Below are 24,725 nucleotides of genomic sequence, written 5' to 3'. Positions count from 1 at the left end.
TTTGCTTCATTTTCTATTTCAGTTTTTATTGTCCAATAACATTCAACAGTTTCTTGTATTCTACAATTTGTGAAATAAAAAACAATGTATCAAGCTCGGTTTTCTATACTCACCCATCATATTGTATCAGGCTCTTCAAACTTGTCTTTGAGTAGCCCACATTGATTGAAAATGCTCAAGTTATGTTCTGTGAAAAATGTGATTTTTTCTATATTTTGGCGAATTTTAGGCTCCGTGCGCCACCGGTAGATATTGCCTAACCTAAATGAAAAAAAATCACAATGATTTTAAGCTATACTTTAAGTATTTTTCACCTATTACAACACAAAAAAATAAAATTCAAGTTGAAAAAAAAATTCTGAAAAATTTCGTTTTTTTTAGATTTTTAACAAACTTTAGTGCCCATGCGCGACCGGAAGATGTCAACCGATTTCAATTTTTTTTATTTCATTGTGTTCCCCTTCCAAAAGAGACACTTTTGCGAGCTATTACAACTTCGAAAAAAAAAACTTATTTTTTCGGCCCACCCTAATATATATATATATATATATATATATGTATATGTATATATGATTTTGAAACCTGATTTTTCAAGTTTCAACAAGCTGTTTTACCTGTCCCTGTGGTGTTATTTCGTGTTGGTCTCGATTTGATTTTATATTTTTAAAAGTTCGACAGAAAAATGTTGCAAAACAAAAGGGTGGATCCCACCAGGGACCTGGTGACATGCCCATTTATCAGTGCTCGTGTTATTGTGGCTTCTCGTCTCGGCAATCACCTGCTAAAATGCCAGAAAAATTATCCAGACATGGATAAAGCAAAATGTAAATTCAACTCTGATCACATTGTGCCAAAACACGAGTTAGACCATCATGAGGCAAACTGCACCTACCGTAGGAACTGGGAACATTTTACCCAGAGAGTGGGAGCTTCCACCTGCCCGGTAACCAATGCGGTTCCTATTCATGTTGAAGTCCCTGATTCTATCGAGGACTGGGATAATGTCCCTGTAGTGCAGAACGTTGTGTCTCCGCTGGATGTTATACAGCAGAAAATCGTGGATGAACGAGTGATGCGACCGCTGGCGAAGAACGGGCTGACAAAATCAGAGCGCAAACTATTCACTTTGGCCGAGCAGCGTCGCTTGGAACGCCTTCAACAAGAGAAGGCAATGGACGAAGAGAGAGCTAAAGCACAAGGGGCAGCAGGAGAGAAGAAAGACAAGAAATCCAAGTCCGATTTGGACTCAAATACGCCGCTACGTCTGCCAAAGACTTGAAGAAATTATTGGAAAATGCAGTCAGTCAGAACACTCAAAATGACAGAGAGAAAGAGGTCGAGCAGATTTGCCAGCGCCTGGCGGAACAATATGTAATGGGGACTGAGATTAGTTTTACGCTTGTCTGTAGGAAGAAGAGCAACTCTAAGAAGCACCGAGGTTGATAAGTTACCTGCACATATATACAATATATAATTATGTTAATTTTTGTGTTCATTTTTATATTCATTATTACAGTTTTTGCTTAATTTTTCTCCATTTTCAGTTGTAACAATACCTAATAATTATGTATCATTTTTGGTCAATTACTCTTCAAGTACAGTAACACATTCATTTATATTATATATAAATATATATATAATATATATATATATATATATAATATATATATATATATATATATATATTATTCCTTGGAGTGGAGTTGAATTTTAGTTTTCGTCAATCGTCAATTCCTCTAGCCTTTCTTATTTTATGTGGAGAGGTCAAGTTATTATCTTTAACAATAGCTGATCTAATCATGTCAGCACATGTTTTCAGACGTGGACCAATTCTTGGTGGTAAACTAGGAATAGAACACTCACCAGTATCATCATTGTATCCACTCAATTGTCTAATTGCTGACATGTAATTATCAAAATAAAAAGCATCAATGCAGTCTTCAAGACACTGAATTTTAGTGTTACTTTTCTTGACTTCAATACGTACTTTTGCTAGATCATGCATTCTAATAGATATGTAAGAAACTTGATAATTGTGGTTCTTCAGTATTCTTTCGCCAAATTTCACAATGAGTGGATCTGATTGTGCAGTGACTGAAATGAAATCATGTTCCATTCTAGGAAAAATGTTCTTTCTAACGCCCTCACATGATGATGGAACTTCTGGTCATAGCATCAATGATGCTGTCTTAAAAACACGTGATCTTATTTCTCTTCCGTAATCATCCACTTTTCTTGGGTTTTCTCCATACTCATTACTCTCCTTGCAGTTCCTTACATGTGCAAACAAAAATTCTTGTTTGAAGAGTCCTAGACAAAATTTGCAGGCAACATGAGAAACATTATTCACTTGGTATTTATGTGCAAAAATGCACATATATATTGTATATATGTATAAAATTATATTATGTATATATATTATATGTATATATTATATATATTGTATAAAATTTCCCCCATTTCTAATGTAAGTTTTTAAGTGTTTTCAATCTATTTATGTCTTATGTCTCCTGTTTTATTCATATATATATATATATATATATATATAATATATATATATATATATATATATATATAATATATATATATATATATATATATATATATCAACCGGGTACATCCGATAAGCAGTTTCACTCACTTGCTAACGTTTCGCCATTATAACAAATGACATCCTCGGAGCGCAGTTTTAGCTACACTGACTCCCGCGTGTGTTTGGAAGTTCTTCCACGTGGTCGATGGGAGTACCTCCTCCCCTCTCCTTCTTCCACGTGTTCGGCCTGGCGCTGTTGGGTGAATGGAATTCCCGGAGAAGTGTCTGGCTTTCGTGCTGTGTTGAGAATGATTTTCCAAAGGGAAGAGATATTTGTACTGTCATCTCTTTTGTTAAGGCTCCCTTGTTTCTCTATTTCTAGGGCCTCTCGTACAATCCTAACCCGAAAATCTTGAATGTTGGCTATTTGTTTGGAATTCTTAAAATTTATTTTGTGACCTGTGTTTTTTCATGGTTGTAAAGGGCTGAAGTGGATTGTTTGTTTTTTATGTTCAATTTGTGTTTCTATCCTGGCTGATATTCTTCTATTTGTTTGACCTACATACATCTTGTCACAATTCAGGCAGGGAATACTATAGACGCCCTGATTTTCTAGTTCTAATCTCTGAAAGGGTTTCTTTAGAAATTTCGAAATAGTTTGGAGTTCTTTAGAAATTTCGAAATAGTTACTTCTAAAGAAACCCTTTGAATTTGAATTTGAACATTATCCATCGAAAATTAAGGTTGCAAGATTGATTGATCCAGCTCTGTATACAATGAGTGCATGTGCAAGAAAGGGCACACTTTCCATTAATTCGTCCCAATTACCTATGCTGGTGAACTGTTCAGAGCCGATACTGCAGCTCTGTTCTGTAACCTGTTTGAAAGGTCACTACAAGATGATTCCAAGATTGTTGTGACAGAAACTGTCAATATGCTAACCAATTTGGCACATTCCAATGGCTTCAACTCCGAATTGTCAATTTCCACACTGAAAATATTTCAGAAGCTTGGTACCTATATGAGAGCATTTGATAGGACTGTTGATGATACTTCAGTGAATTGGGGCTTGGAAGCATTCAAAAGGTTATTTGATGCTCTCATCGAGACTAATGGTACGTGTCATCCAACTCTCAACAAGATTCTACTCGATTCATTGATTCCTCTCGTTGAAAAAGATAGTCTATCGATGAGATCTGATGTTGGTCAGAGTATTAGCAAGTTGATAGCTGATCTTTTAGCAGCATGTTTATTTGGGGAATGACAGCATTTTGAAAACCCAAATCAAGGCTCTCCTTCCAGATTTCTCTTACTCCTGAAAATTATGCCGATACTGGAAGAACTTGTCAAAAAAGAAATGTCTGCTTCTTTCGAAGGAATGGATTTACCTGAAGATATAATGATAGTCGATAGAAGACCAGATGAAGCGATTAGTCTGATGGACAGTGAACTTTGGAAATGTTTGTGCAATTCGTTAGTCTCTAAACTTGAAATGATCAATTGTTTAGCAACCGTACATGAAGACTTGATGATATTAGGTCATCTGTAGTTCAGTCTGCTGCCAACTTGACTGGACTACTAGATCGGTTTCAAGATGGCACTATCGCCACTTTCAATTCGAACTTTTTCCTTGCTGTTTCGACTGTTGCATGCAATTGTGCTTGCAATGTTTGCCATCTAAGTTTGAAAAAAGATATGCAGGTACTAATGTTTTTCTTTCCTTACATCTTCTTTTATTTTCTTTGTATTCTCTCCTCTGGAACCAATTTTTCATGCTTTCATCATTTGTTTGAAGTGACTTTTCCCGCAGAATGTCAACATAAATGAAAATATTTTGAAGTGAATGGTAATAATTGTTTCTCTGTCGATTACAAAGGACGACCGTGCGATAGAAGATTTATTTGAAGATAGAAGAGAGGGCGATTCCGTTGGGTGTCAGTTGTAAGGTGTGGTCTCTTTGATAAGGAAAGAAGAGAGCAATCCACGTTTTGAAAAAGTGCTTAAGGACTGTATCTCAGGCCTTGGTAGAATGGTGGCAAATAATGAAATAGAAGTCAGAGTGAGGCTCCTAGTCGAATGCTTCAATAACAAGATACTATTATCAGAAATAATTGAAAGTGTGCCCTTTCTTGTGAAGCACATGCACTCATTGTTTATAAAGCTGGATCAATCATCTTGCAACCTTCATTTTGGATGGATAACAAATCAAATAGCCCCTGAAGCAGTCTCCGCTTTGGTTTGCATCATATCCAGCACTGCTTACATGACACGAACTAGTCACGGCCATGGCAGGATGAATGTCATGTGCAAAGAGTGTGATTTGGCAATAAAAGAAGGCCAACTCAACTCCAACAACCAGATCCACATGCTATTGAAATGTGTTCTGCAGTTGTTATAGTCTACTTGTGCAGATGTTTTACTGAAGATTATACCACTTCTACGTCGCTTCGCCAATCATCTATCTCTGTTCAACACTTTGGATTGCTTCAACAGGTGGATTATGCTGATCAACGAGGTGAGACAGAGCTTTGTTAAAGTTGTAGCCGAGGAGATCGGAAATAAGTGGATCAAAAGACAGGAGGATTGTATAATGTAAGAGTTTGGTCTTCTCAGTCAGTATGATTGGCAGAAACTGATGAACTCTGAGCTCCTCCTGATTTCTTGCAAAACAGTCACAATTTTACAGTTTGTGACAGTCTAGTTACTCAACCCAAACAAAAATTGGCAATTAACTACAATGGCAGCTGTAGGAAATGTCGGTATGACGCCGCTAGACTTTGTGCTCTACCCAACGTTCAAAATGCTTCTCATGTACGTTCTACATCCGAACTCATGTGTGAGCTCAGCAGTTGTCCATTTAGCTGATGAAAAGTTTCACCAATGAGTGCCTTTTGATGTTTCTCTGTGCCGATGTTTTCATGCACACCTTGTCTAAAAGCAAGCTAGGTGACTCATCAAAATTTGAAAAATTTCCTGGTGCTCTAAAAACTGTCTTTTGTTTAGTCATCATAGGTCAATCCAACATTCAATCTTCAACAGCACAATGTTCTGTTTCTAGTTTGCTAACTTGCATCGAGCCTGTTGATCAATTAATTGAAAAATTTAAAGTTGATGAAGTCGTTGATCCATCTCCTGAATATTGTGACAAGTTATTCGCGGAAACAACTGTATGACTGCCATCAGGGCGTTACGAAGTTGCATTGCCTTTCACAACCGAAAATGTATGTTAGGGTGATAACCATCAATTCTCAAAAATCAATTTTTGCTTTAGAGAGAAAGTTAGTCAGATAGCACTATGAAGCAACAATATCATGATTTTATGAAGCAATACATTGAATTGGATCACATGGCTGATCACAAGGCATAGAGAGTTCATTTGTTATTCCCATGTTATGTGTAAGAAAAGAAGACAGTTCAACAACTAAATTTCGCGGTGTCTTCAATGCTTCCGCAGGGAACTCGCCAACTAACCTCTCCATCAGTAAAGCTCCTTTTAAAACCACTTTTGAGGGGATTTGTTGACAGCGTCAACTCACCACATAGTCAATACAACTACTAGTGAGCAGTTGAGGAAGGTTGGCTCTGCCACCGAAAATGTAAGTTTCTAAGTATTCTCAATCTGTCTGTGTTCCTGTTTTTATCAGTATTATAGAACTGGCAAGTGTTGTCTGTTATGTTTTAGGATTTTACACATTGGTAACAAGGAAACTACTCAATTATGTTCAATTCTGATCGTTTTCTATCATTGATGCTTGATTTTTCTGCTATTTAATCAACCTCAATATTGTTTGGTTCCAACATGCTAAAATCGCTAAAAACTAGAAAATTTCTTAGGCAGACCTTCCCTGGACGCCTAATTTATTATTATAATCCAATTCGATTCCAATCGTTTTCTATCATTGATGCTTGATTTTTTCTGCTTTGTAATCAACCTCAATATTATATGGTTCCAACATCTATAAAAACTATAACATTTCTAAGGGAGACCTCAATTATTATAATCTTATTATCATTACACATAACTTAACTCATTAATATAAAAATTCATGATTATTCATGTAATAAGTAAATCCTGGAAATATCTCAAATATTTTGGTCAACTGGAGCTGAATTCATCTCCACACTTGAACCTTGGGTCTATGTGAAGATAATTTTCCTTAAAGAACTGTCGGGTTACATCTCTCTGTTTGTAAAGGGTTGTGTGGTAGAGAGGACCAGGAGTCCTAACTCCGCCCTAATAAAGGCAATTAATCAATCTTTCCTCTCATCAATTTTGGGGGGTTATTCATTTGTCAATTACGATTAAGGCTTTTGAAAATTAAAAGTGTTTCTCCCACTGCATTATAGCCTACTGTCATTTAATCTGTAATTTTCTCATGTTTTTTCAATGATAATAGTTTATGTTGAACTGAAGGAATTGACAGTAAGTAAGTAAGTAGTTTTAATGAGGAATAAACTACTTTTTGAATTGAAAGTTCTCAGTTGTGAAATTTTTATGTGGATGAAAACTCAAATTCAAGCATTGTACTTAAACATCTGAAATATCTTTCAATATGAAAAACTGAATCTAATCTTATGTTGTACAAGTTATCTGAAAATGTCTTAAACGTTTTATGTCTATTGTTATGTTTATGTATTATGTTTTTAATGTCTATTGTTCTTTTTACATTGAAGACAGTCATGTATACTTAACGTTTTCGTTGATATAGACGAACAGACACTTTTAATTCTTTATATTCATGTGCATTTTTCACTTTCAATATTAAATAAATTGAGTCCAAAGTGCGAGATAAATTTCTTTTAACACGGCTCTTTCTCAAAGACGGAGAGGTCTGATGCTCTATCCTCCACTAATCTCTCCCACTACCTAGCAGCATTCTCCTTCTTTTGTGTCTGTGTGAGAGAGTTTTGTAATGCTTCGCTCCCCTCCACTGGCAATGTTCCAAAGTGATATGTTTGTGTATGTTATGGAGATGTGTTCTTCACAAGAACCTGAAGCGAAATGACATGGCGCATCCAATTGTGCGCAGGATGTCCATCTGTGACTATGCTACAAACTGTGGAGGGAGAATTGGGTTTCTCCTCTTCATGTTAAAAGTAATTTATCTCGCACATTAGTGATTGTAATCTTTCATTGTACATCATTAATACGACATTTTAATCAATGATATGTGATATCAATCATAGATGAATAATTAGGTTAGCAACAAAGATGTTCAATTTGTCTTATATCCATTGTTATGTTTATGTATTATGTTTTTAATGTCTATTGTTCTTTTCACATTGAAGACAGTCATGTGTACTTGCATTGAGAGCTTGGTTTATAAATTTAAATTATTATTCTACAACTAAAAAGAAATGTTTTTTTTTCAAATTCCAGCAACCAAATTGTGTGTTGTACCAGATTCAACATACTCGTAAAGTAATATTTGAATATTTAGCTTTATATATCATGAAGCTCCAAGGATCATATTTGAGGGCAGTTTATCAAACTACCGTCGGTACGTACCTGAGTAGCATTAACTCAAAAGCTAGTGTAACTCAAAAGTAGCTGGTGGAGTTTAGCTTATGAGTAGCATTAACTGCCGTAGGGATGCCATACCCGGTGGAAATGAAAATCAATTGAATTGACTCAATATTTCTCAAAAAGCAGGAGAATAAATATAACTTGAAATGAAAATTATCATATTTATTTACATTATTTGTAAAATGTCAAATATTGTGGCTTAACTTCTAGCAGAAGTTAGTGTGTACGCTAGTCGATATTGATAATATGTTGTAGTTATTTATTACATACAGAATTATGAAAGCTCAAGTGTAAAAGAAATCTAAATTCGTATAAATTCTTAGAGTGATGAATAAATTGATAAATAAACTCTTTCCAGTTGTATGAATTCTAAAAACCTCTTTCTTACAATATAATTCTCAGTCTCAATATACAAGGTGACACAGAATAACAGGAACTTTTAAAAACATTACTGGGAAGGGCAAAACTGATTTTATTCAAACTAATGTAAATTTCAAGACTTGCCATTTCATAATTATTAATAACATCTATCACTTTTTGACAATTACTTCTTTGAGATGGCTTCCTCTTGGACGAATACACTCTTGAAATCAGTGTTGACGATTCCTCATTGATCGCTGCAACATCTGCGTTTCCTGGTCCCATAATCTGTCAACCTACGATTTTCTGTTTGTGGAGCTATCTCAAATCAAACGTTTTTACAACTTGACCAATAACTGTGGTTGAATCACAACAGACAATTCAAAATGAAATTAACAATATTCCAGCTGAAATATTGCAGGAATCTCAACATCAAAAAGTGATAGATGTTGGTCTGGCCAGAGAATTGTAGCGCCAGAATGCCAGACTGTAGTTCTGCCAATAGCAGGCTTGTGTTTGCGCCGGCGCAGACCATCCTGCTGCTTAGCATTGTGGATGTTTTTGTAAGTCTAGTCTGTCTTGTTTTCGTCGGCCCGTTCTTTTGCAAGAACAAATTTGTGTTTGTCTGTCATGTAATTTTCGATCGAAAATTTCTTGTAAATTGTTTGAGTGTCGTGTGTGTGAATTATGAATATAACAGCGTAAATAGTATTGAATTGAATTAATTTGAATCAGATTTGAATTTATAAAGAATCCAGTTTGAGCTTTGTTCGAAACACAGTGCATAACCTGCAAGTTGAACGCAGAATCAACGAAAAGGCAGCCCATAAGCAAGAACCTGTCTATTCCCAGATTTCGTCCCACCCTGAACCTGACCAAAACACCCAATAAAGGCTTCGAAGGGCAAGTAATCAAGATTGGAATAAATTTGGTGAGTTTTTGCTCTTTTTTATTGTTCATTAATGCAGAGTTTAACTGTACAAATAACCTGGCTCAAATTGAAGATTAAATTTTGCCCCTTGTTTGTATTTGATTATTTAAATAGTAAATTACAGTCCTCTGGTAGCTCTAGCCTGAACTTTGTTCAGAACAGATGTCATTAATAATTCTCAAATGGCAAGTCTTGAACTTCACATTAGTTTGAATAAAATCATTTTTGTTATTATTTATTATATTATTATTATTATTTTTGCCCTTCCCACTAATGTTTTATGGCTTTTTCAAATGTTCCCGTTATTCTGGGTCATCCGGTATATAAAATAATGTCTTAATTATAACTGATGGAATATTTTCAAAAAAATAATGGACTATATAGGCAGGTGGTTGAAAGGATAGATTATAGGATATTTAAATGACTAAGAGTGATCCACTATCGTGGATCCTCTGTGCAGCTTCAATGTAGGGGGGTGAAAATTTCATTGCTGCAACAATTATTGATCGTTTGACAATGACGTCTGTGACGCAATTTTTGACTTTGCAGCTTGGTTTGCACTAGTTAGTAAGTGAACATAGCAAAAGTGCGCATCTTAATCTCCCCTGTTGAAGGTGTGGAACCGCTGTTTTGACACTTGTTGCAGCAATGAAAATTTCACCCCCTACATTGAAGCTGCTATAACAATAAAAGGAAAACTTGGAATAGTGAAATAATACATCATTTCAAAGAGAATTCAATGCTCTACAAACCTACGAAAAGCATAAGTTTTCATGATGCATTGTTGGAGAGTTATAAGCCCTAAAAGAGCAAAACATTGGATAAAAACCTATTATTTTAACAATTACACACCTCTCTCGGGAACTGTTGGGAATATCACAAAATTCCACTGAATTTATGAAGCTTCATTTTTGAATAGTTAGTTATGTCAGTTGAACGCATTGTTCTCAAGATATGAGGATGGAAGCAAAACGCTGAAAAATGCAACTTTCAAACCACTCTTATCCCCTTAGCACATGAGTTAGGAATGGCGACTTTAGTTATGTTCTCCTCCTAACTAGTCTCAACAAAGCTGCAAAGTCAAAAATTTTGTTTAAAACATTCCCTCCAAATTCCTTTGTCAATTGATCTATTGCAAAAATGGAGATTCCACACTCAACACCAAAGCTGCTGTAAAAGTTGTAGGGAAATTCGTAAAAGCGTGAAATTTTACATGAAATTGAAGAGAATTTAATTCCTTATAAGCTCATAATCAGCATGGTTTTTCCCGTCGATTTTTAAATTCGTAAAAGCGTGAAATTTTACATGAAATTGAAGAGAATTTAATTCCTTATAAGCTCATAATCAGCATGGATTTTCCCATCGATTTTTAAAAAGTTATAAGAGCTGAAATAGAAAAAAATTGCTGGCAAACGTGTTTTTTTTTCAAAAATGTCACACCTTCAAGAGCCGATATCTCGAAAACTGGAGTAGATATAAAAAAAAGTTGTGAAATGAATATTGTAGAAAATTATGTAAGCTTTAATTTGTTATAAATTCTTCACTTAGGAATTGGACATTTAGATAGATTAAATCTGTGAGGTACAGATTATTTATTTTTAATGGTAGAGGACTTGTTTTATTGTCTGTTGTTTGTATTGTCAGGGCTGAATTGTTTTGTGTATGAGTTCAAGATGGAGGAAAAATTACAGAAACAAATCAGGGTGCATCGTGCTAAACTGGAACAATTGTATGCCAGATTGCAAAGAATTTATGACCTGTCTAAAAATGTCTCTGATCCAAAAGTTGCTGAGCAATTTTCAATCTTGTATCTTGGGTGTCTCAGACCATTTCGGATTATGAAAAGACAGAATTAGTGGTTAATGAGTTGGTACTTGAGTTGAATAAAGATCATGTTGTAGCATTCAATGACTCACACTAGATCTGTTTCAGTATATTGAAGTAGCGGCTAACACTCTCCAACAGAAAGAGGCGACTGTCGCTATTGCTCAATCTTCGGCAGCTACAGCAGCTAGTTCACAGCCGGTCATGTCCGAGTTGGTACTGTCTAAAATCGACCTTCCGAATTTGATGGGAACCAGACTCAATGGTCGGTGTTTTATGAACTATTTAAGGCATTGGTACATGACAACAAGAATTTGAATGATCAGCAGAAGGTCCAATATCTTGTAAGTAGACTACTGGACAAGCAGCAAATATTTGTCGTCATTTGCCACCATTGGCTAACAATTATCAAATAATTTGGCAGGCATTATTGACCTGCTATAACAATCCATGGGCGCAAGTCGATGCCTATTTCAAACAAATTTTGAATTTCGTCCAATAAAATCAGAATCAAAGGCAGGTTGTATTGCGATTTTGGATGGGTTTTGCAGTTCAATCAATGCATTGAAGAGATTGCGACTCACTGATTTGTCAGACTCGATATTCCTCTATCATGGCTTGAGATTGCTGGATCCAAGTTCTCATAGAAATTTTGAATCATCCGTCCGTGACAAGGCTATGCCATCTTATACCGATTATGTCAAATTCATTGAAAAGCAAATTAAGACTCTTCCTTCTGATGAGAAACAGACTGAATCGTTAATATGAAGCACAAAAAGGATAATAAATCAAAGGTGTTGTGGTTCATCTAATGATTCATCTAACGATGCATCTAGTAAAAATCCCAATTGTCTGAAGTGCTCAAAACCGGGTCATCGGTTAGTAGATTGTGCAAGTTTCTTGAAAATGACTCCTTGGGATCGTTATTGTTGATTAAAGGAAAGTTTTGTTGTTTTTGTTGTCTTGATGTGGATCATTTGAGTAGAAATTGTCGTAGTAAAACTCAGTGTGCTCAATGTCGAGAATCTCATCATTCTTTATTGCACTTTTCCAGATCAAGTTCCAATAAAGGTATTGCATCCTCGTCAAACTCCAAGGCAGGTGGCACATCACCTATTAGTTGTTGTTCTACATCCAACGATGTAGAAAACTCGACCATTGTGTTGTCAACTGTCACTGCACATGTTCGAGATTGTAATGATCAGCTTTGTGATGTTCGTTTCTTGGTTGACACCGGGAGTCAGTGTCATTTTGTTACAGCCAAATTGTGTTGGCATTTGAGACTACCATTCCAGCCCATGAAAACCGTTGTTGTGGATTCGGTGGTGGTACTAGTGAAGTTCGAGGTTGTATTTGTGTGTCAATTCAGTCAAAGTTGGATCCTACCGTCAAGTTTCACAATGGATGGATGCCACAACAGATGGATGCCACAGTGGTAGATAAAATCATCGACAAGTTGCCTTCTTGTGAAATCGACAGATCCAAACTTCATCATTTTGAAAATCTCACACTGGCTGACAACAAATTCTACCTTCCTAGTAGAATAGATGGCATCATTGGTGCGGAGTTAGTTCCTCACTTGCTACATGGGAATCCTAGTACAGGTGAATCGCACGAATTGATGACTGTTAATAGTGTCTTTGGTCACATTCTGATGGGGAGAGCGCCGATTCTCACTTCAACAACGAATGTGTCGAATTGTTTTACAGCCATCTGTAGTCCATTCATTAGTAGTCCATCATTGGATAGTTTTGTGGAACGTTTTTGGGAGTTGGAATCGTGCCCTGCACCAAGCTGTCAACTGAAACCGGACGAGTTGGAGTGTGAGGTAAATTTTGGAAGTCTGTACATCGTGTGAATTCTGGTCGTTTTGTTGTTGCCTTGTCATTTGCGGAGCTGCCCAGCAGCTTGGGAGATTCGTATGCTGTCGCCAAATGCATACTGCTGACTTTGGAGATACGACTAGAGCGTGACAGCAATATTCGTATTTCATATCATGAAATATTGATCGATTACTATGTAAGGGTCACATGTCGTTTGTAGCAGATCAGACTGACCGAGTGGTTACTACATACCGCTTCACTCCATCGTGAAAGCAAGCAGCACTACCATGCCCATCCGAATTGTATTTGATGCTGGTTCCAGAACATCATCTGGTTTGTCATTGAACCAGGTTCTTCATGCTGGTCCCAAATTGCAGACTGACATTTTTGTTTTGTTAGTTAATTTTCGTTTGTTCCCAATCGCACTAACTGCTGACATTAAACAAATGTATTGACAGATATAAGTGGAGGATTCCTGCCATCGTTATCAGCGTGTATTGTGGAGATTTTCGCCGGAGGATCCAATCGAAATTTATCAGCTCAATTGTGTTGTTTTTGGTGTTTCAAGCTCTCCATATTGGCACTTCGCACCGTCCACCAGCTTGTAGAGGATGATGGAAATCGTTTTCCAGCAGCCAAGGCGAGAATACCAGGAGACATGTTCATGGACGACTTAGTCACATCTGTCGCCACAGAGTCAGAGGCCGCGGAGCTGTATCGTCAGTCCAAGCAGCTGTTTGAGGGAGGAGGTTTCTCGCTCACAAGTGGACTTCAAATTCACCATCAATGTTGGAGAAATTCTCAGAGGAAGAGAAATCGTTTTGTACAAGGATTTCGAAGCAGACAACTCCTTGGCTATCTTGGGATTCATTTGTCAATTACGATTAAGGCTTTTGAAAATTAAAAGTGTTTCTCCCACTGCATTATAGCCTACTGTCATTTAATCTGTAATTTTCTCATGTTTTTTCAATGATAATAGTTTATGTTGAACTGAAGGAATTGACAGTAAGTAAGTAAGTAGTTTTAATGAGGAATAAACTACTTTTTGAATTGAAAGTTCTCAGTTGTGAAATTTTTATGTGGATGAAAACTCAAATTCAAGCATTGTACTTAAACATCTGAAATATCTTTCAATATGAAAAACTGAATCTAATCTTATGTTGTACAAGTTATCTGAAAATGTCTTAAACGTTTTATGTCTATTGTTATGTTTATGTATTATGTTTTTAATGTCTATTGTTCTTTTTACATTGAAGACAGTCATGTATACTTAACGTTTTCGTTGATATAGACGAACAGACACTTTTAATTCTTTATATTCATGTGCATTTTTCACTTTCAATATTAAATAAATTGAGTCCAAAGTGCGAGATAAATTTCTTTTAACACGGCTCTTTCTCAAAGACGGAGAGGTCTGATGCTCTATCCTCCACTAATCTCTCCCACTACCTAGCAGCATTCTCCTTCTTTTGTGTCTGTGTGAGAGAGTTTTGTAATGCTTCGCTCCCCTCCACTGGCAATGTTCCAAAGTGATATGTTTGTGTATGTTATGGAGATGTGTTCTTCACAAGAACCTGAAGCGAAATGACATGGCGCATCCAATTGTGCGCAGGATGTCCATCTGTGACTATGCTACAAACTGTGGAGGGAGAATTGGGTTTCTCCTCTTCATGTTAAAAGTAATTTATCTCGCACATTAGTGATTGTAATCTTTCATTGTACATCATTAATACGACATTTTAATCAATGATATGTGATATCAATCATAGATGAATAATTAGGTTAGCAACAAAGATGTTCAATTTGTCTTATATCCATTGTTATGTTTATGTATTATGTTTTTAATGTCTATTGTTCTTTTCACATTGAAGACAGTCATGTGTACTTGCATTGAGAGCTTGGTTTATAAATTTAAATTATTATTCTACAACTAAAAAGAAATGTTTTTTTTTCAAATTCCAGCAACCAAATTGTGTGTTGTACCAGATTCAACATACTCGTAAAGTAATATTTGAATATTTAGCTTTATATATCATGAAGCTCCAAGGATCATATTGAGGGCAGTTTATCAAACTACCGTCGGTACGTACCTGAGTAGCATTAACTCAAAAGCTAGTGTAACTCAAAAGTAGCTGGTGGAGTTTAGCTTATGAGTAGCATTAACTGCCGTAGGGATGCCATACCCGGTGGAAATGAAAATCAATTGAATTGACTCAATATTTCTCAAAAAGCAGGAGAATAAATATAACTTGAAATGAAAATTATCATATTTATTTACATTATTTGTAAAATGTCAAATATTGTGGCTTAACTTCTAGCAGAAGTTAGTGTGTACGCTAGTCGATATTGATAATATGTTGTAGTTATTTATTACATACAGAATTATGAAAGCTCAAGTGTAAAAGAAATCTAAATTCGTATAAATTCTTAGAGTGATGAATAAATTGATAAATAAACTCTTTCCAGTTGTATGAATTCTAAAAACCTCTTTCTTACAATATAATTCTCAGTCTCAATATACAAGGTGACACAGAATAACAGGAACTTTTAAAAACATTACTGGGAAGGGCAAAACTGATTTTATTCAAACTAATGTAAATTTCAAGACTTGCCATTTCATAATTATTAATAACATCTATCACTTTTTGACAATTACTTCTTTGAGATGGCTTCCTCTTGGACGAATACACTCTTGAAATCAGTGTTGACGATTCCTCATTGATCGCTGCAACATCTGCGTTTCCTGGTCCCATAATCTGTCAACCTACGATTTTCTGTTTGTGGAGCTATCTCAAATCAAACGTTTTTACAACTTGACCAATAACTGTGGTTGAATCACAACAGACAATTCAAAATGAAATTAACAATATTCCAGCTGAAATATTGCAGGAATCTCAACATCAAAAAGTGATAGATGTTGGTCTGGCCAGAGAATTGTAGCGCCAGAATGCCAGACTGTAGTTCTGCCAATAGCAGGCTTGTGTTTGCGCCGGCGCAGACCATCCTGCTGCTTAGCATTGTGGATGTTTTTGTAAGTCTAGTCTGTCTTGTTTTCGTCGGCCCGTTCTTTTGCAAGAACAAATTTGTGTTTGTCTGTCATGTAATTTTCGATCGAAAATTTCTTGTAAATTGTTTGAGTGTCGTGTGTGTGAATTATGAATATAACAGCGTAAATAGTATTGAATTGAATTAATTTGAATCAGATTTGAATTTATAAAGAATCCAGTTTGAGCTTTGTTCGAAACACAGTGCATAACCTGCAAGTTGAACGCAGAATCAACGAAAAGGCAGCCCATAAGCAAGAACCTGTCTATTCCCAGATTTCGTCCCACCCTGAACCTGACCAAAACACCCAATAAAGGCTTCGAAGGGCAAGTAATCAAGATTGGAATAAATTTGGTGAGTTTTTGCTCTTTTTTATTGTTCATTAATGCAGAGTTTAACTGTACAAATAACCTGGCTCAAATTGAAGATTAAATTTTGCCCCTTGTTTGTATTTGATTATTTAAATAGTAAATTACAGTCCTCTGGTAGCTCTAGCCTGAACTTTGTTCAGAACAGATGTCATTAATAATTCTCAAATGGCAAGTCTTGAACTTCACATTAGTTTGAATAAAATCATTTTTGTTATTATTTATTATTATTATTATTATTTTTGCCCTTCCCACTAATGTTTTATGGCTTTTTCAAATGTTCCCGTTATTCTGGGTCATCCGGTATATAAAATAATGTCTTAATTATAACTGATGGAATATTTTCAAAAAAATAATGGACTATATAGGCAGGTGGTTGAAAGGATAGATTATAGGATATTTAAATGACTAAGAGTGATCCACTATCGTGGATCCTCTGTGCAGCTTCAATGTAGGGGGGTGAAAATTTCATTGCTGCAACAATTATTGATCGTTTGACAATGACGTCTGTGACGCAATTTTTGACTTTGCAGCTTGGTTTGCACTAGTTAGTAAGTGAACATAGCAAAAGTGCGCATCTTAATCTCCCCTGTTGAAGGTGTGGAACCGCTGTTTTGACACTTGTTGCAGCAATGAAAATTTCACCCCCTACATTGAAGCTGCTATAACAATAAAAGGAAAACTTGGAATAGTGAAATAATACATCATTTCAAAGAGAATTCAATGCTCTACAAACCTACGAAAAGCATAAGTTTTCATGATGCATTGTTGGAGAGTTATAAGCCCTAAAAGAGCAAAACATTGGATAAAAACCTATTATTTTAACAATTACACACCTCTCTCGGGAACTGTTGGGAATATCACAAAATTCCACTGAATTTATGAAGCTTCATTTTTGAATAGTTAGTTATGTCAGTTGAACGCATTGTTCTCAAGATATGAGGATGGAAGCAAAACGCTGAAAAATGCAACTTTCAAACCACTCTTATCCCCTTAGCACATGAGTTAGGAATGGCGACTTTAGTTATGTTCTCCTCCTAACTAGTCTCAACAAAGCTGCAAAGTCAAAAATTTTGTTTAAAACATTCCCTCCAAATTCCTTTGTCAATTGATCTATTGCAAAAATGGAGATTCCACACTCAACACCAAAGCTGCTGTAAAAGTTGTAGGGAAATTCGTAAAAGCGTGAAATTTTACATGAAATTGAAGAGAATTTAATTCCTTATAAGCTCATAATCAGCATGGTTTTTCCCGTCGATTTTTAAATTCGTAAAAGCGTGAAATTTTACATGAAATTGAAGAGAATTTAATTCCTTATAAGCTCATAATCAGCATGGATTTTCCCATCGATTTTTAAAAAGTTATAAGAGCTGAAATAGAAAAAAATTGCTGGCAAACGTGTTTTTTTTTCAAAAATGTCACACCTTCAAGAGCCGATATCTCGAAAACTGGAGTAGATATAAAAAAAAGTTGTGAAATGAATATTGTAGAAAATTATGTAAGCTTTAATTTGTTATAAATTCTTCACTTAGGAATTGGACATTTAGATAGATTAAATCTGTGAGGTACAGATTATTTATTTTTAATGGTAGAGGACTTTTTTTAAATTCTGTTATAGTACATTCGCAGTAAATGCATTCAGTATACATTTAGTGATCTATGATCTGTTGATTCAACACACCTTTTTAATATCTCAAATTATACTAGATAAGAAAAAGAAAACTGAGGAATTATAAATTCTAATCAATATTAAACAGAGATAATGAAAAAACTGAATTAGAAAATGCATGTTCTCATAGATCGTAAGTCAAGAATTTGCTCATCATCAGTTCCATTACCCACGCACAATCTTGGAGCTCATGTGAGCATCATGAAAAATGTTCCAACTCACTCTTTTTGAATAGCTAGGAAGGTACAAAATTCCATGATGTTCATGTTCAATTCATAGATTTCATGAAAAATGCAAATCTGCCATTTTTGCAAAAATACATTATGTTTAAAAGTGGAAGATTTGCATTTTTCATGAATTTTATTAAATAAACATCATGGATAGCGAGGTTGACCTAACAAGTGTTGTGCTATAATATGAGACGTTTCGCTACAATACACAGTGAGTTATTCACTCAAACATAAAATCTTACCTCCACTCTCAGATCAGAAAAATCACATATTTTCAAATGCATATAACTCAAGAATGTGAGTGAATTTCGCCAATGTGATGCCATAATATTGTTCCTTTAGTCAAGTACTATCATTCCTGAGAGTTTGAGCAATTTTAATTTCTGACCATTTTTGCAAAAAATTTTGCAGGAAAATCACTCTTCTTCAAATGCTTCTATTATAATAATAATAATTTGCTTTTATTGTGCTGAACAGATACATAAATAAATTGAAAATAAATACAAATGCAAGCTAATAACCCTTGGTCATTGACCGTCAGGGTGAGTTGAGTTCATTGTCTTTCAATAAATTAATCAGAAATAATATTTATATATTTACAAATCTCAAAGTGTATAACAGAGTGTTTACCAAAAGTCTTTCAGAGGCTGCAGACTAAGTACTAGTAATTGAATTCTGTTATCAAAAAATGTCTATATTTCCATGCCTCTGCACAGTACTCACTCACTTTGCACCAGTTTACTCCATTCAAAAGGATTTTCACTTCCTGCCACCTAAGATGAGATTTGCCTAGATGCTTTTTCCTGTAGCTGCTAAGAATTGGGCACCGACCAATGAAATGAGCAATATCCTCGTCCTCTTTCAAATTGCACAATGAACAAAGTTTGTTGATGTGTGTGAAGGAATATTTGTTCAAATAAATGAGTTCCATCCTAGCCTTGAAGAACCACTTGATCAGTCTGAAGTCACAGTCCTCCATGATATACTCATTCCAATGATTGAGCTGGCTTCTGCAAGAGTAACGTTGACTTGATACCTCTTGCTGTACCTGCTGATCTCTCAGTTTTCCTCCTATAGATGCTAACAACCAGTCTGTATTCTGTGATCCATCTTTGATGTCATCCAAAGTGATGCCGAATGATTCCTCCAGTTTCTGCCAATCCTTATACATGAACAGTCTTCTGAATCATCCCCTCCATTAGACGTTTTGGATATCTATCCTCTGTGAGTTTCAAACATCTTCTAACAAATCCAAAGTGTAGCTTCAGGGTATGCAGAAAGATTGGCTGCAGTCCAGACTCCAGAAGCATGGCTAGATTGGGAGAATATGTTGGCAGACTAAATACTTTTCTGATGAAAACCCGTTGTATACTCTCAACCAGATCAAACATTCTGCTCCCCCACACCTGAGCACCATAGCACACTATGGATCTCACAACAGCCTCAAAAACTTTCAACTTTGCTTCAAATGCAATTGAATTATTCAATAACAGGTTATTAAACAGACTCAATGCCATTTTTGTTATGTCCCATTTTGTTTTCCTGGTCAATCTCTCCTTGAAATGCTCCGTCATTAAAAGTCTTGATGTCAGATTTATTCCAAGATATTTGTAGGAATTGACAACCTCAATCGAATTTCCTCTGTACCACCATTTCTCATGCCTGCCTTGTTTCCCACCATTTCTAAAAACCAGCAGAACAATATCATCAGCATATGCTAATAATTTGATACTGAAGTCATTTACCTTCACACCACCCTCCATATTCTCCTCTAAATCATTTAGGAACAATGCAAATAGCAGGGGACTCAGTAAGGCCCTCTTGACTCCAAACCCTTGCTGTGGTGTTGGTATAGATGTTATGCAGAATCCTCAGCATTTTTGTGGAAATTCCCATTTCTGACAATTTGAAAAATAATTCATGTCTGTCAATTCGATCAAAAGTGGCTGAATGATCGACAAAAAAGCATAGACCTTCTGTTTCTTGGCTGCCAACCTCATACTAATGATTGTGATCAAATTGAAGATGTTATCCACTGTTGAATAATTCTCCCTGAAACCAGCCTGGAACTCTCTTAGTATTCTATTAGAATTAATCCAAACCTTTAGTCTGTCAAGGAGAATTCCTGTAAACAGCTTTGCTCCCGCATTGCCAAATGATATGCCTCTGTAGTTGGAAGTATCCTCAGGGTTGCCTTTCTTGTAGATAGGGAATACTATTGATCTTCTGAAGCTGTCTGGAACATCACCCATACTGTACACTAGATTGTAAACATTCAAAAGACTCTCCATGAAAGAGGCTGGTGCATTTTTGAAAAATTCATATGAGACCCCATCCTCTCCTGGTGCCTTACCATCCTTTGCATGGGCCATGACCTTCCTCAACTCCTGCATCTGAAATGGTGCATCCAAAAATTCATCCTCAAGGTTCTGCATACAAAACTCGGTCAGCTGTCACTGCAGGATTCAGCAGCTCTCGGAAGTGTTGGACCCAATCTCCAATTGAAATGCTTGCTCCCACTACAAATGTTTTATTTTTAAGCAGTCTGACCAATGTCCAGAAATCCCTTGAATCCTTCACAGTCTTAAATCCATCAATGCATTGTCTCCAGTAAGCTTTCTTCTCCTCCTAACATATCATCCTGTACTTGGAGATTGCTTCAAATAATGCTTTTTCACCACCTCAGAGTTAGTTTTCTGGTACAGATGCAAAAGATTGAATGCTTCTTTTCTGTTTGCCAAGCATTCCTGATCGAACCATTCAGCTTGATACCTCTCCTTACTGTGACCAAATTCTGGATGATGCTTAACCGGCTGTCTCTCCTGGATGGCCCCAACAAGGTAACACCAGTCTTCCTCCAAGTTAGTGCTCCATTCACACCTTCTGTTTACAGCCTCCTGCAGATGACTCTGGTACTGAGCTTTCCTCTCTGGAATCCACTTCATCTTTGGTCTCAAAGGCTGAATATTCACTACTGGGCTCACACCCCCTCCTGTCAACTGGATTACTGTTTTTATTGGTAGATGATCGGATAGCACAGCGGGTATAACCATAAAGTCTACTACACAGGATAGCAGCTCCAATGAGACAGCACACACATCAATGACTGAGGAACCCTGACCTCCCACAAATGTAAATTCTCCATTCCTATCTCCTGTCATCCTTCCATTCAAAATCACCAGACCATTCTCCTCAAACAATTGCAATAGGGATTTTCCATTTCTATTTAATACTACATCCTTAGAATGTCTATGAAGTGAATGTAGATAGTGAGCTCCAGTTAATAGTTCATCTTCAATTGAAATTTGTTCATTGCTAACCCTTCCATTCACATCTCCCATAAGCATGACTTCCTGCCCAATTCCTGCATCACAACACAAATTTCATCAAAATCGTTACTCCAATTATTACAATTGATATATACCGGAATTATATTCATCATGTGGGGCCCCACATTCAACTTAATAACATAATGATTTCCAATTTTAGCGAATCTCACACATTTTTCAAATCTCTTATCTTTTTTTAATCCATATATTCTGCCTCCACTGGCCCTTCCATAACTAGCACTTCTGACTGCGGGCACTCAAACCAGCTCATAGTCATCAAACCTCTTTTTAAACTGAGAGAAGAAATTCTCGTTATCAATGAATGTTTCAAAGAGACAAAATATATCATAACTCCTGATAAGATTCATGAAATCAATACTATGCAATTTATTCATTATTCCTGATACATATGTATGCAATGACATTGAAGGTTCCTGAGTTATTTAATTCGTTGTAGTTTCGATTATTTGTTGATTGAGTTGCTTGAGGGGTGAAAAAAGTTGGTTATTTCCGTTGTACCCGTATACATTGCGTTTTGTTTAGCTCTCATTCCCATCTGCTTCCCTGCTTCTCTCCTCCTTTTTTCTGATTTTCCTCCTGAATATCACTTGACTCGTTCGAATCTGTTTCTTCCATGTACTTGCGCTTTACCTCTTCATAACTCAAAAAATTTCCATCAATTTCCAAACCGTTTCTTCTCATTTTCACCGTATGATTCAAACTTTTCAATCTTCTCTGTACTTCATACATTTCTTTTCGCATATCTCGTGAGTGTTTATCCAAATCATGACCTACAAATATTTTCGTGTTTTTCAGTTTTCTAGTTTCCTGTAGGATATGAGACTTTTTAAGCGAAGATATAAGAGATACCACTATTGGACGGGCCCCTCCATTATTGGATTTTCCGCTCAATCTTCTAACAAAATTAATATCTTGGGGTTTGAGTTCAACTTTCATAATTTTGTCAAATTTTATTCAAGACTTGAGAATCCTCTTGGTTACTATCTTCCTGAACACCAAAAAATATCAAATTATTTTCTCTCTTCATCCTATCAATTAAATCTTTTTGCTTTTGAAGCTCTTGATGCAAGTTTTTATTTTCCGAAATTAGGGAATCAATCTTCTGATTCTGTTCTTTTATTACGGTATTTATATTCAAAGAACTTATTTCCTCTTTAATAATTTTCTGAGTATCGCTTATAATATCAGTTTTAAACTTGGACAGCATATCCTCCAATAACTCTTTATTCATAGTCATGATAAGAACAGGTGATTTCACTTTCAACACAATAAATTGCTTTGATACTGTTATTGTGTCACAAAGATTCACAGATCTATCTAATCTGGTTGTTTCCGAGTATTTCATACAGCTATTATATAGGTACAGCTATTACAGCTATTTATATACTATACAGCTGCCTAACTAACTACAGATATAGCAATGTAACGCGCTTATCTATTGTCAACCGGCTACAATTCACCCTTTCGCCGCACGTCTCCTGAAAAGTTCTATTGCAGAGATTCCATTTCAAACTAACCTCAAATTTTCGTAGCAATGTTCATCAAATAAACTCGCATAACCACATTGAAAATGTCTTTCACGCTGCCACACATATATTCTGACACATTAACATCACACTGACTGCAAAACTTAGTGAGGAAATGTTCCAAAAACCGAAAATATTCACAAAAGAAACTGCCGTTATCACGAACACAACCGTACTGCTTCAAGTCTTACGCTCAACTCCCATTCAGATTAATAAGTTTCTACAATTCTGTCAATATCTTATCTCTTATGTCACATTAGGAAAAGTGTTTGTAATGGGGAGTGTAATGATGTAGTATTAGGAAAAATTTTTGGTTATGTGTTGGGGTTGTAAAAAGGAGAATGAAAATTGTTGGTGGGAATAGATGGACTACTCTAGAGGTAGATTCAACCTTATATCTCCCACTATAACCGGATAGAAATCAATATAAAACAATTGTGTCAATTATGGCTGCTATATTGATTTTGTCAATACTGATGACTATTTTCGTAGTTTCCATCATCAATATTCTTATTTAGCTATTAGAAGATATTGAGACCACTAGATGAGATTGAGACCCAGTAGATGACTTACACCGTTAAAAAAAACACAGCCTGGCCTATCCTCACTTTTGCGGTCAAGATTTGGTGAATCCAATTTATTATTTAATAATTCTGAGAATCCTTGTTTTTAATATAGATGACAGAAATTGCAGAGGCCTGCGATAGAGGCTTTATCAGACAGGCAGGCCAGATAAGATAGAGCCCACCGTTTGGGTACTTCGATTCTTTCTTTTAATACTATAGTACCGTAGTTGTGGAGTGTTCCGTGGCCTAGTGGATAGAGTGCCTGCGTAGCAGCATAGAGATCCCGGGTTCAAACCCTCTCAATACCAAACGTTTTTTAACCAGATCACTCCCGTGTTATCGGATGGGCACGTTAACTGTCGGTACCGGCTGAAGTATGACAGTCGTAAGGCCCATTGACGGCTTAAATTATATATTCAGGCGGTGGGACCTACCCGCAAGGGACTCCCCACCAACAAAAGCCATACGAATTTACTTTTTACCGTAGTTGTGAATCCAGTCTCAATGAGGAAACATTTCTACTCTAATTCTCTTCACCGCCATACATAATTCGCTTATTCTGGAACCCTGCATGTAGTGCAGTCACATATACCCTTATCCTGATCGAACAATGGGGTGAGTCATTTTAATTTTTGAATAATTATATTGTTATAAAACGTATGCAATACAGTCCATTTCACATATAAACAACATATTCGCCAACTAGACTCTATTACCGCCCGACCAGTAATATTCTAAGAAATATCAGATTCAATAAATTTCTGTACATGTTTTATCACCTGAAACATGGTATTTTTTAAAGAGCAATATTATACTTTTTGGTGAATAATAACAACAAATAAATTTAATAATAATAACAAGCGAGCAAGTTTTACTTTTGCTGGTGGAAATTTTCATTTTCATTAAATGGTTCATGCTGTGTATTAGAATAGTTAATTTTCATTATACTTTATCGTGCATGTTGTATGAAGAT

At 35.9% G+C, this 24,725-nt stretch overlaps 2 protein-coding genes across 2 annotated transcripts in view; both read left to right on the top strand.

Annotated features, from left to right (window-relative positions):
• Positions 1-24,725, top strand: part of LOC111050160 (carbohydrate sulfotransferase 11) — a 48,325-nt gene that overhangs the window by 16,531 nt on the left and 7,069 nt on the right. The window lies entirely within an intron of this gene.
• On the top strand, positions 547-1,621 carry LOC111050159 (gametocyte-specific factor 1 homolog). The gene has a single exon (XM_022336428.2). It carries the CDS (start codon positions 683-685, stop codon positions 1,277-1,279), a length of 597 nt encoding a protein of 198 aa, XP_022192120.2. The 5' UTR covers positions 547-682; the 3' UTR covers positions 1,280-1,621.

Source organism: Nilaparvata lugens, chromosome X, assembly GCF_014356525.2.
Source record: "Nilaparvata lugens isolate BPH chromosome X, ASM1435652v1, whole genome shotgun sequence".
Lineage (NCBI taxonomy): Eukaryota > Metazoa > Arthropoda > Insecta > Hemiptera > Delphacidae > Nilaparvata > Nilaparvata lugens.
This window is presented reverse-complemented; position numbering and strand designations above follow the sequence as displayed.